The sequence below is a fragment of the Monodelphis domestica genome, chromosome 8 (genome assembly GCF_027887165.1).
Source record: "Monodelphis domestica isolate mMonDom1 chromosome 8, mMonDom1.pri, whole genome shotgun sequence".
Lineage (NCBI taxonomy): Eukaryota > Metazoa > Chordata > Mammalia > Didelphimorphia > Didelphidae > Monodelphis > Monodelphis domestica.
The window spans coordinates 178,636,332-178,650,009 of record NC_077234.1 but is presented as its reverse complement, the minus strand read 5'-3'; the positions used below and the strand labels follow the sequence as shown (position 1 = coordinate 178,650,009).

General features: G+C 34.3%; 1 protein-coding gene across 1 annotated transcript in view; it reads right to left on the bottom strand.

Annotated features, from left to right (window-relative positions):
* The window catches only part of MYO16 (myosin XVI), a 727,392-nt gene that overhangs the window by 220,640 nt on the left and 493,074 nt on the right, over positions 1-13,678 (bottom strand). Inside the window, exon 23 of the mRNA XM_001375684.5 lies at positions 10,546-10,746. Within this exon, the coding sequence (XP_001375721.4) occupies positions 10,546-10,746 (201 nt within the window). The remainder of the gene's footprint in view (positions 1-10,545; positions 10,747-13,678) is intronic.

Here is a 13,678-nt window from a genome sequence, read left to right as displayed (position 1 = left end):
GTATATATATATAATGTGTGTGTATATATATATGACACCTACATTTGTGTATATGTATAAACCAACAACAAAGGTATCAATATTCTGCAATGTCTATGCTTCCTCATTTTTTATGCCAGTACATAAAAGGAGAAATAACAGAAGCTATTAACTTTCTGATGAAACTGAGCTCACTTGAGCCCTTTTGCATGTTCTCTAACAAAACCCGAGTAAGTGAACATTGATCACACAATCTGTGACAATTTATGCCAATACAATATTTCATTAGAAATGATAGAAGATCACAAGCAGGCTGAGTTAGCAACATGGTCTCTCTGGTTTTAGCTCTTTGAAAAATCTGTGCAAAAGGTGAACAAATGCAGATTTAAGTTAAAAACAAATAGTTCTTTCTGGGAGTGAAAATGTCTTTGTCAAATAACCTTTAATAGCTTCAGCACAGCTTAGACTAGACTGATTTGATTGTTATGTCTGGGGATTCAGCCTGGAGAGAGAAGAAAAAAAGAGAAAATAAAATGAAAGCTTCCCTATTGATTAATCCATCTCCTTTGTCTTTTGATTTAAAGGTTCAGTTTCACAGACTGCCTGGGATACAAGCTGTCTCCCACAAATCTCCCCATGGTGAAGGTGAGTTGACAGCTGAGACAGGTATTTCTGACACATGTAGAGTTGGGAAATTGAACACCTATTGATCCACATTTAAAGGATATTATGTAAACAGGTTTAAGGGCAAAGATGTCCATCTTTTGGCCTCATCCATTTATCTATCAACTTGTAATAGGTTGGAGCAACACCGGATTTCAAGGTAAGACACCCTCTTCAAAATGGTTAGTACATTTGCAAATCTTATAAAATTTCAGCATTTGGAAGGGACTCAGGAGTTCACCTGGTTCAATCTGTATCTACCCAGGAGCTCTTTCTACAATTTCCCAAAACAAACAAACATTAAGCTTTCCATTGACAGGGAACTCATTACTTCTAAAGAAGGGCCATTCTGCTATGGATTATTAGCTTTGATTATTAGCAAATGTTCCCCTTTATTGAGGCAAAATATGTCTTCCATTCTTTGTTCCTGGTTATAATGACTCCTTGGGCTGATTTAGGCAAGTTCTTCCATAGCAGAGCCTTTCTAAAATGAGAACATAACTCTTACCTTTATTTCCTTTCTTTTTCGAGACAATCTCATTAAGTAATTTTCTTATGCCATGGTTTTAAATTCCCTTTACCACCTATCTACCACTTAAATCAATGCCTTTCCCAAATTACAGTATCCAGAACTGAATATAACATTTCAAATGAGTTCTGACCAAAACCAAAGATCACATGAGCTTTTTTGCCTGTTTTTTTTTTCCATACACGTCAATTCATACTAAGTTGATAGTTCAATAGAAGACCACAGTTTCTTTCTCACATGAACTATTGTCTAACAATGCCTTGCTCATGGGAGAGATGGGGATGAGTTTGCTACAGATGAGGAGATTCTTTCCACAATTAAAAATAGGCATCTTTATTGCAACTTATAGTCTTTGAGCATTGCTAGAGGCACTGATAGTAGATATCATAAGCAGAACTTGAATCCAGTTTTTCTTCATTTCAAGGATTACTTCTTAACAATTATAGCACACCACCCTCTGCCCCTCATATAGGGACTTAATAAATGTTTGTTGGATTGCTTTGAATCAATCCGCCTTTCCCTTCTGTGTAGGTGATTTTTTTTGTGCCTATGTGAGGGATTTTAGAATTGTCCCTATTAAATTTCATCTTATTAGATTGTAGCCTTCAAGTGCCTGATGAAAATGCTGAATTCTTAATGCCCAAAGATAGATCCCTGTAGGCGTACTACTTCCCTTAAGTTGACATTAACCAATTAATCCGCACTCTTTGGATCTATCGAATCTTTCAATCACTTCTTGAATCCATCAAACTGTATCATGATGAGCCCACATTTCTTTGCCTTGTTTACAAGAATATTTTGAATTTTTTCAAATGCCATGCTAAAACCATAGTATACTAAGTATATGGCAATGTCCCAATCTATCAGTTAAGTAATTATAAAAATGAAATGAAATAAATGGAATGGTTGGACTGGCTGCCTTGTGAGGGGGCTTACAACACTAAAGGCACTGAGAGTTACATACTTCTTCCCAGATCCCGAAGAGGGGAAACTAATGAGTAATGAAAACTGGAGGGCAAGATGTTTTGCTACAGAGGAGTTTTAGAAGATCTTTTCTTCACCAGAGAAGAGAGGATATACCAAGAAGAGGGGGTGGTTAGTGTCTCAACAGCTACCCCAACCAAGTCACATAGTTTGGCCACAGCTATGGTGATAATCTTCAGCAGTTGACCTTTATGAATCCATGTTTTTTTGTGGAAGATTATAAAACAAGCCTGTTTAAAAAAAAATAAATTGGCACTTAGGGGGCTAGGGACCTGAAAGGAGTTAGGTGAATAGAACAGATACATGGAGGGGAATATGGAAGAACTGATGGTCCTTATCTCTTTGCCAAGTCTTTATTTCCTTTGAGCACTACTGGAATTCTTTTCTAAGTATTCTATGATTATGTTGAAGACTGCATTATTTCTAATAAAGACAGATGGTTATCTCTGTGCTTTTCATTTCCTTGGATTCCTTTCTGTATGTAGGCACAACACACCTCTGGGTGCCAAATTGAAGAAAATGATCTTTCCCAGTTAAGGGCTCAGATCTGAACAACCCTGCTATTATTATAGAGTCTTTTCTCTCCAAGAAAGTACATAATCATGGACAATTGCTGACTTAGGATGATTGTTGTTTCTTTATCTCAGTTACAAGGAATCTTAGACATTTTGATGAATTTTTCAAATCAATCTATCAATAATCATTTACTCTGTTGTGTGTGTGTGTGTGTATATATATATGTATATATATATATATATATGTTATATATATATATATATATATATATATATATGCTAGATGTGGTTTAGGATTACTCTAATAACAAAATGAAAAGATGTCTATTCCTCAGAGATTTGATTGCCAAAAGACTAACAACTAATAAATTTCAGATTCATTTAGCTAGAAAAATAGATCTTCTTTTCAAGAAAAAAAATCAGGTATTTTGCAGTCTAGGAGAGGATGAGCAATAAAACATTCTTTCTTAAAATCACTTCCAAAGCCAGGCTAACTGTTCAGTGATATGATTCATGTGAAAGCATGCAGAAGACAATGAAATGGATTCTAATGTACAGAACTCAAGTGCCTATGATTTCTATTTCATGCCTTGTAGCTCAAGATAAGGGAAGAAAAGAAGGATAAAATAAAAATATATCACAAAGTTACACACACACTCAGAGTATGCAAAATATTAATATATTTTATTCAGTAACAAAAAGCTCAGATATGAATTTATACTGGTTTCATAAGACGCTTTATTTATTTAAATACGATACTGGAAAAAACTCAGAAAGAGAAAATATATACCAAGTGTGGTTGCCTTATGGAAGGAAAATGAGTAAAAATATATAAGCACTAAGAACAAACTCAGTTTTAAAGTAAAAAAAAAAATAGGTTGAATGACTGCAATTAGAAAATACCTAAGCAAAGTCAATGCAATGGAAAAGGCTATCTTTAAAATTAGTGATATAAAAATGTTATTTGACTCATTTTTTATCCAATTAACAAATATGTATTAAGCACTACTATGGATGAGGAATTATGCTATGTGTTGGAAATATAAGTACAAAAGTGAGACCAAAAGTTGCATTATATTATATAGGTTAAAGCTAAATATTTCTAATCAGATTTGACTGTAGTCTTTTGTGTTGACCAAAAAAAGGCTTTTAATACAATGTAATGTTACAGACTGTTCTTTATCTCTTCTATTGTGATACTATCAAGCAATATCTGGGAAAAATCAAAATGTTTTAGATTCCTGAATATTTCATATGAATATGTCTTCAATCTCTCTGCTCTTTTCTAAAGAATGATTAACTGATATGTATTCAGCACAATAATGAACATTATGAGGTGCATAGAAGTGAGAGACATTGTGTGTGTACTTTTTAAGCTTTTTGTCTCATTGGGTAGACATTAAATATACATATAATAAAATAATTGGGGGTAAATTTGTGTTATATGGAATGTTGATTGTCTTTTACAAAGGGGAGTTCAAAGGACGATATGAGGAAGATAGAGAAGTCAAGAGATCTTCATGAAATTAAGGCATGTGACATGAACTTTGAAGGACAGATAGGATTTGAATAGGTGGTATTTAGAAGGGAAGCTAGAATCTTCCCAGGCAAGAAAAAAAAAACTCATCAAGAAAGGTACAGAAGTGGGAGCATTATACATTTTGAGAAATAGATTATGAAGAATATGCTTTGTGATGATAAAAATCAGACTTTGAATTGTGATCAGTGATGAAAACCCTGTGCTCAAAAAGCCCAAATAATGCATTTTCATCACCAACCCCAAGCCCCCACCCTTATGTTCTGAGCATTCAACACTGGTCCTCCCATTGGTTTCCTCTTGCCTTCTGTTTTTAAAATTAATACCAAGTATTGGTTCCTAGGCAGAAGTAGTAAGGATTAGACAACTGGGATTAAATGACTTATTCAGTGTCACATAGGTAGGACATGCCTGAGGCCACATTTGAACCCAGGTCCTCCTGACTCCATGTCTGGTACTCTATATGCCCCACAATTGTTTCTTCCATCAATGTGATCCCTATCTACTCAGCAACTAAAGAAACAAAAAATTATGTTATCTATCAATAAGTCCATGGTACTCTCAAATGGTTCAACATCATAAATGGATATGCTTTTGCTTATAGAGTTACTCTAAGAGATTTAGTTCATGTATTAGTCTTATATACTTCCTGCAGTCCAGTCAAGCTGAATTACTTGTTCACATTTCTGGGCTTCCCTTCTGCCTGAAGCTGAAGTCTCCCATATGTATTGTCTCCCCCTGTGAGTTCTATGAGATCAGACTGTCTTTCTTTGTTATTTGGATGCCCAGCCCTTAGAACAGTAAGGACTAAATAAAATGCTTTTTCATTCATTCATTCATTCATTCATTCATTCATCCATAAATTCATTCATTCATACTAAAATGTTTAGGAAAAGAATACTAACAAAACAGAAAAAAAAAAACATATCACCAATTTGATTTGGAACCAAACATCATAACTGGAAGGTCTGGCATGTCAATTTAACAAATTCAATTCGACAAGTATTTTAAATGCCTTGAAATTTTTTAAAAGTGCAAGACATGAAACTTGTAGATACACAGACTAATAAGCAGTGTCCTAAGGAAATTAATGTAAATTTAATAAAATATCATAAATAATAATTATTCTATTATGAATGCTAAATAAATAATTAAATAATACAATAACTAATTAATAAATTTAATAAAAACAAACTGCCAAAATCATATCACATTCAAAGGAAATTAGTAAACCAAGAAAAATCATTCAAGAAGCCCAGGGTGTTTTCAGCTATTTTTGTTTGGTCAGATTTTCTCAAGAAAATATTTTTGTAAGGAAAATATGAATATACTTTCTAGAAGCACAAGTAATAAAGATGATTACAATGGGATAGACAGAGAAAATGACAAAATTTTTGCCTATTTTCAACTCCATATAATGAGATACCCCTATTGTCACCTCCTGTACATACATTTCTACTTCTTTCTGTGGGTTATTTCTCTCACTAGACTGTAAGCTCCTTGAGGGCAAGGACTGTCTTACTTTTTATTAATTACTTCCCTAGTGTTTAGAATAGTGTTTGGCACTTATTAATATTGGCTTGGCTTGCTTGGAACTGGGCCAGAAGATATAAACTTGCCTAGCACTTAAAAAAGCAAAATTGAATCAGACAACTGGTCATCTTATCTCTTCCCTATCCTAGGGACTAAGGCTAAGGTTGAATGTTAGTTGCAGCCTAGAATCAGAGTTTACAAAAAAGCCATTTATGGTTCTAGAGCCCTTGGAGGCAATCTCTCTGCCCAAAGTATCTTTTCAGTTTTTCAAGGGAGTAAAATAAACACTTCCACTCCCGTTTGGGAGTTTTTCACCACATGAAGAGGTTCTAAACCTTCCCCTAAATTTTAAATTAAATCATTGGATTCAGCAGAGATAACAATGGTGTCTTCATTTGCTAGAGAAGCCTTCTCTTAGAAGGCTCAGGATTTTCTCATAAGCCATGATAAATCACTTGCTCCAGCCCAGAAGTCTCAGTTTAGACCTCTTAGAGGATCAAAGTGATGCCCTCTGATCTTGTATTCCCCAAACTGGGTTTGCTATGAAAGCAGATCCACAGAATATTACTTTAAAAAACAAACCTCTTACTTTTTGTTTTAGTAAGAATAGGAAAGCAGAAGAGCCAGGGCTAGGCAAGTGAGATAAAGTGATTTGTCCAGGGTCACACAGCTAGGAGATGTTTGAGGACAAATTTGAACCTAGCATCTCCTCTCTAGTTCTGCCTCTCAATCCGCTGAGTCACCTGGCTGATTCCAATCCCTCTTCTCTTAAGACTAAAATTTAGAAACCTTGCAATAAAAGAATGCTTTTGATTTCAATTAGTTTCAAAGAACTTTAATAACAATAAAACTATAGTACCAGTCAACATTCTTTGCCAAACTCTACTTTTGCTTCCATGATTCTTATGTTCAATTGCCAATAAAGCTGAACCCAATTATCTAATGCTTGAACCACTCTATAAATCAGTAGCTAGATTTTAAGGGCTACTCTTAAAAGAGGCTATCCCAGGATGTTCTCAATTCACTCCAGAAGACTTCAATTGAAGATTCATTTTCACTAATACCAGACAACTAGTATTTCATGTATACACTCTTGCCACTTAAAAAAGAAATCTTGAATGAAGACCGATTAACCCAATATGCTGCGAAGAAAAGTGAAATGGGTTTAAGAGCATTCCTTAGTTCAACAAACATTTTTTCAGCTTCTATTATGTACAAACCAATTTGTAAGGCAATAGGCAAAAGTTAAAAATTAAATTACACAGCTTCTGACCTCAAAGAACTTAAATTCTTATTAGAGTGGTGGGAACTGTTAAGCATATAATCAAATCATTATTTTATGGGGTAGGGAATGATTAAGTTCACAAGACAAGAGAAATAGAATAACCTGAGAAATCCGAGGAAGTAAAGATCATTTCACACTGTGAGAGGGGGCAGGGAGTACCTGAGCTATGCCTTAATGAAAGAAAAAAAAAACATTTCAAGATAGACATGTTCCTCAATGATACATGTAAAACCTAGAAGAATTGCTCAAGGTTCTGGGAGAGGAGAGGGAAGAGGAAGAGGGAAAGAACCTAAATCATGTAGCCATGGAAAAATATTTTAAATTAATTAAATATAAAAATAAAAACATTTTTAAAAGAGAGACAAGTTCTTACCTTGGCAGTTGACACATATTAAAGAAGGAGATGAAGATAAACAATAAATAATTTTTGGTTTGTCATAAGTGTTCCATACAGACAGGGGAAATAGTTCAAAATAAGGCTTTAAAAGGTACTTTGAAGTTAAATTATGTGTTGAGGGGATGGATGCTAAGGGAGGGGTTTCAATTGTAGCTCAAATACTATTCCTAATTTTATTAACATCTCTTCTTTTTAGTATTATGAAATATATATGTAATATATATCTGTGTGTATATACATATGTGTATGAGTATATATATATATTCATGTACAAAGGTTCTTGCAAAAAGTACATTAACTCAAATCAGTTCATCAATAAGTTTATCCTAGACTTTGGATAAAACATTTACTATTCCTGGTATTACCTATTTTAAGATGAATTAATTTAAAATAAAATTATCTCCTGAAATATTTTAAGACTAGCCATTTAATCTGTTTTAAGATGAATTAATTTAAAATAAAATTATCTCATGAAAATCTTTCAGTATAGCATTCAAAAATAAAAGAGGCACAGATTACATTGAAACGTGGTCTCTAAATATCTAGTTGACATAATGAATTCAGTTTTGAACTTGGAGGTTGGACTATCTGAATTCTTAATTCTCAATACTCAAATTCCCCATTTACAAAATGAGAATAATAATAGGATCCCCTTAACAAGATTATTTTGAAGATCAAGTGAAATTATATACAAAGCACTTTGCAAAACTTAATGTTATGTAAATATTACAATACTATTGTTTCTAACAAGTCAAATTTTCATCACTTTCCTAAAATTTACTAACAGAGTATTTCATTTCATAAACCTATAAATAAAAAAGAAAAACAAAAAATCTGACCCTTATCCTACTCCTTTCACCCTGGTCCTTCTCTTTTTCCTTGTTCTCTACTCTTTGGCTCTCATCTTGAGCTACTAAGAACCATTGTACTGAGACTACAGAAGCCAAATTTGTTAGAGGTAGAAAATTATAATGTTTTACTAATCCGTGGTATATTTTAGGTAAGAAAATCATTCAGTCCAGTGGTGTCAAATTCTAATAAAAATAAGGGGTCAATAAATCATAGGTAAGGATCCCTGTGGGCTGTATATTATAGGATTACTTTTAAATTTTAATCTTATTCATGTTTTATTAATTTTTATTTATTTAAAATATTTTCCAATTCAATTTTAATTTGGTTTTGGCCATACTGGAGGGTGTTGTGGACTACATTCCACCTGCAGTTTATATTTCTGACACCTATGCCCAAGTCCACTCTTCTGGCAATCATGCCTCAAGTCATTGTATCCCCTTTATGAATCTATCTTCAAAAATGTTTTTACTTTATTTAATCTATCTTTAAAAATTCTTTAGGTTAGGGCAAAAGCAATTATTCTAGAAATTTTAGTTTTTAGAAAGCAAACAGTTGGGGATTTTATTTTAATTAATAGTATAAGGGGAAGCTAGGTGACTCAGTAGGTTGAGAGTCAGGCCTAGAGATGAAAGGTCCTGGGTTCAAATTTGGTTTCAGAAACTTCCTGGATATGTATTGTCTATTCCTTACTTCTCTTGTTTCTTGGAACCTATACTTAATATTGATTCTAACATAGAAGGTAAGGATTATTAAAAAAGTAATTAGTAGTACAAAAGATGAAACTATCTAAAAATTTCCAATTTTTTGTTTATTTTTTCATTAACACTCCTTAAATTAGATGTTTTATTTAGTTAGCCATTTCATATCTTATTAATATGCATGTGGGGGGGGGCAGCTAGGTGCCTCAGTGGACTGGAGATGGGAGCTCCTGGATTCAAATATGAACTCGATTCTGCCTAGCTTAACTCCAGACTGCTTCTTACACTCTTCTGCCACAGAACCAATAATTAGACTCTAAGACAAAAGGTAAATGCTTTAAAAAAAGAAAATAGAAAAAAAATGTCTCTCTGTGTGTATGTGCTTTTGTGTGTATGCGTGGCTTTTCTTTCAGGAAATTCTCTCACCTCAGTATGGTATTCAGTGATTATGTGGCCCCTTTTCTTTCCAGTTGTCCAGCTATTATCTTATAACTGTAAAGAATGTAGACCCGAGTTTGGGAGGCGACGCTAGCGTAGTGCCACTTCTAATCAGTCCCAGGGTCCTAAGATGGGCTCAGTAATCGCCCAAAGATGGGCCAAGCTAAACTCAGGGAGACATAGTACTACATAATTGTCTAACTCAAGGAGACCAACTATGTAAATGAGGCTTCGAAGTGATTCTAAGCTGCCCCGTGAATGTTCAGTGATTTCAAGGAAAGGTTAAAAAAAATTGACTTTATTCAATTGGGAAAGGTTAAAAATTTGGATACATAGAAGAAGGTGGTATGAACAAAGTTATGCTGTGGCAGAATGGATGCAGTGCACTAGTGCTCGCTACTGCACATATGAATAACATGGAAATGGGTTTTGAATAATGATACACGGATAACCCAATGGAACTGCTTGTCAGTTTCAGGAGGGGGAGGAAAGAGCAAGGGAGAGAGGATCACGCATCATGTAACTATGGAAAAATATTCTAAAGGCAAGAGCACATTAAGGCTTATAGATACTGAAAAAGACATGTAAACCAATTGAAGAAAAAAGGAGTGCATGTAATAAAATGTCATTTTTATATGCAACTTCATATTTGCTTTCTTTTTCTTTTTAACAAGTATTTGTTTAGAAAATGAAAATAGAATGAACTCAATATTTAAACTCATAAAAATATCATGAAGGGTACACCCACGGCTTCTGGATCAAAGTAAGAACTATTTCTTCCTGGAGCAATGGAAAGTAATGGAGGTAGACATAATATGCTTTGGTTTGCAGCCCAGCTCAGCCACTTATGTAAAATATGTGACCTGGAGCAAATTCCTTCATCTTTCTGGACCTCATTTTCCTCATCCATAAAAAGAAAGGTTGGACTAGATAACTTCAAAGATTCCTTCTAGCTCTGAATCTATAAATATGATCCTAACCTTGGAAGACATTTGAGAATTGGCTGTCTCTAAAATGGATTCTCCAAAGTGACTGATTTATTCTCGATCTTTCCTTTGTCAAAAGGATAGAGTATAAAAGTTGTGATCATCCTAAAATTATCCTTTGCCCATTATCTACAGTTCACTGAACTTACCCTTCCTGCATAGTGCATAATAGTAAAGGTGGTACAATGATCTTTGATTGCCACATTTCCATTCCCATCCTTAATGGCAGAATAAACTGCATTGGAGTTGGAAGATTCCAAGAGAGATTGTAGCCGTTTGGGAAGGTTAGATTCCAGTGACACAAGCCCTTGACTCTCTTCATCCAATAAAGATAGAAATCCAGATGGCTTCTGAAAAGCAAAAGAAATGATAATCAAAAAATATCTTAGGAAATTCTGCTCTAATTGCTTTAATTTGGTACTTTTTGGTAATTAAAATTGTTTAATAGTTTGTGATTAAGAAAGTAAAAATGACCATGATTTTTAAAAATTATACTTTTTCTAAATACTAGGAACTGACTTTTTAGATAGACATTTTTATAAATCGAATTTCAGCCTGACACATTTTGTTAAAAAATGGGATTATAGATTAAAATAATACTTGTGGAAATGAGATTTTTTAAAATTGTTGCTTATGGCAGGAAAGTTACAGTTTATTTTAATATTTGGAAGTTTGGTCTAACCCAAGCTAAGCACTTCATTCTTCAGTTAAAAAAAAAAAGAAATTACCACCAACAAACAGGGGAAAGAAAAGACTAAGTCTCAAGATTATGTGACAAAATCCCACTCAGCAGGAAGTAGGAAATGACTCTATGACATTCCACAGTTCAGATCTAGAAAAAGCAACCAAGCAAAAGAAAGTTATAAATCTCAAATTAGAAGGCTGATCGTTTGTGACTGCCAAAGAAAAGAACCAAAGTACTACAGTATCTGATGTTCTAAAATTAATTCTGCATCACTGGAAAGGGCTGCTTAACAGTACTTCCCAGCCTCCAACATCTCCCCCATATTTAGCATACCATTCTGCCTACATAGTTTGGACATCTGTTGAACAACTTTTTTACCTAGTGCTTTGTATCATTTCCTTCCCCCAGTTTGGTCCCCAGGAAAAATTGTTGGAGTGAAGTTTAAAGTTGCTTTTTAAATTAAGATAATTGGTTGAGTCCATGCTCAGTGATATGTACATTATATATATATGTATTATTCACTGAAAATCAAACTAGATAATTTCTGAGCTCAGTCTCTGAATAATGGCCTCCAAAAATGGATAAATATCTATCAAGGAAAGCTGATGGAAGAATAGGAAGACAGGCAATTTTATTAGTAAAGGGCATACCCATGCTGAGAAACTCAGAGACTTTTTGAAATACTGATATAAGAAATAATAGTAAGTTAGTGAGCAGAAAGATCTAGTATATTTTGTCAGTGTTTATACACCACTGTGTTAGCATGCCAGTTTCCTAGGATGGCTTACAGATAGTGGCTTCATGAATAGATACCTGCTTGAAGGTTCAATATGGGGTCCTCAAACATACCTATACCAGCAAATCTTAGTTTTTGATTTTCCACCTTTATGGAGTAATTCCTTTGGTTCTTGACGACTTTTATGAATTCTAGAGTATCCATATCAGAATGTAAATCTTGATTAGAGGAGTCAGTTTTGACTATTAATCAATTAATATGGAACTAATAGTAATCATTGATACAATATTTACAATATTCCCAATCCTGCCTGATATGTGAAGCAAAGTACTGGATGCAGGGGACAAAGGATCGTTAGGCAAAGGAGAAATCCAGAATATAAAATATAAAAATGATCTGAGAGAGAGAAAGAGAGAGAGAGAGAGAGAGAGAGAGAGAGAGAGAGAGAGAGAGAGAGAGATTGATTGATTGATTGATTGATTTTCAACTAGATGGATAAAAGCCTAGGAAAAATTCATAGAAGAAGGGGCATTCTAGTTCCTTCCTGGAAGGAAGAGCATTTTAGCAGGTGAAAGATGAGAAGGCAGCATATTTCAAGCAATGGTGATGGTCTATATGAATATTCAGAAGCCACAGTTGGGTGAGTGATGGACAAAATTAGGAGTATATATTCCTGGTGGGTTGCTCTTTAGGGGGGCTCCACAGGGAGGCATACTGACCAATGAATATATAATAAACTTTTATTATGATGCATTTTAACTTGCACAAAGGAAGGTTTGTGACTTTATGAGACTATGAGCACATGAAGAGCTAAGGAAGGGAAGAAGGTACAAGGATAAATCTAAATCATTTACTATAGAGACAAAAAATATCACCAGATCTCTGGAGGAGACAATACAGCAGATATTAAGCCAACCAAAAAAGGCATCTAGATTATAAAATGATATTCGGGTCAGGCTAGAAGGAAAATGGATTGATAATCTAGTGAGAGGTCTGAAATTTCTGTAATTCGATGAAATATAGATTGAAGAATGATCTAAGAAGGACTTAAATGTTAGCCTAAGAAGTATGTATTTTATTATTTAAGAAATAAGGGGCCAACAGAGATAATAATTATATATACAATATGTGTGTGTGTGTGTGTGTGTGTGTGTGTGTGTGTGTAAAATCTCATTTGATCAGAATGACCCTATAAAAGAGGTACTTATTATTCTTTTTATTTATAGATGAGGAAACCAAAACCAAGAGACATTTTATGTCTTTTTTTAAACCTTCCTCTTCCATCTTAGAATCAATACTGTGTATTGGTTCCAAGGCAGAAGAGTGATAAGGGCTAAGCAATGGGGGTCAAGTGACTTGCCCAGGGTCACACAGCTGGGAAGTATCTGAGGCCAGATTTGAACCCAGGACCTCCCATCTCTGGGCCTGACTCTCAATCCACTGAGCCATCTAGCTGCCCCCCATCACATTTTCTGATGTCATGAGGAGTATATACCTGTCTGAGGGCAGGAGATGAACTGAAGTTTTGCCAGTTCTGAGCCCAGCACTGTATCTACTCTGCCACTTAGCTGTCTCTAATAATAGCATGCATTCCTAAAGAACTTTAAGTTTTATAAAGTGATTATATATTAGGTTATTTATTCATTACAACTTTATGAGGGAGGTGCTGTTATTATGCCCATTTTACAGATGAGGAAACTAAAAGAGATAAAGTGACTTAATCCGGGGAATACAGATTGCAAGTGACTAGGGCAGAAGCTGAACTCGTCTTCTTCAAATCCAGTACCTTCATCCATTACCCTAAGATCCTTTCCAATAGACATTTTTGGATAGGAGAGTGACATAGTCAAACACATTCTAT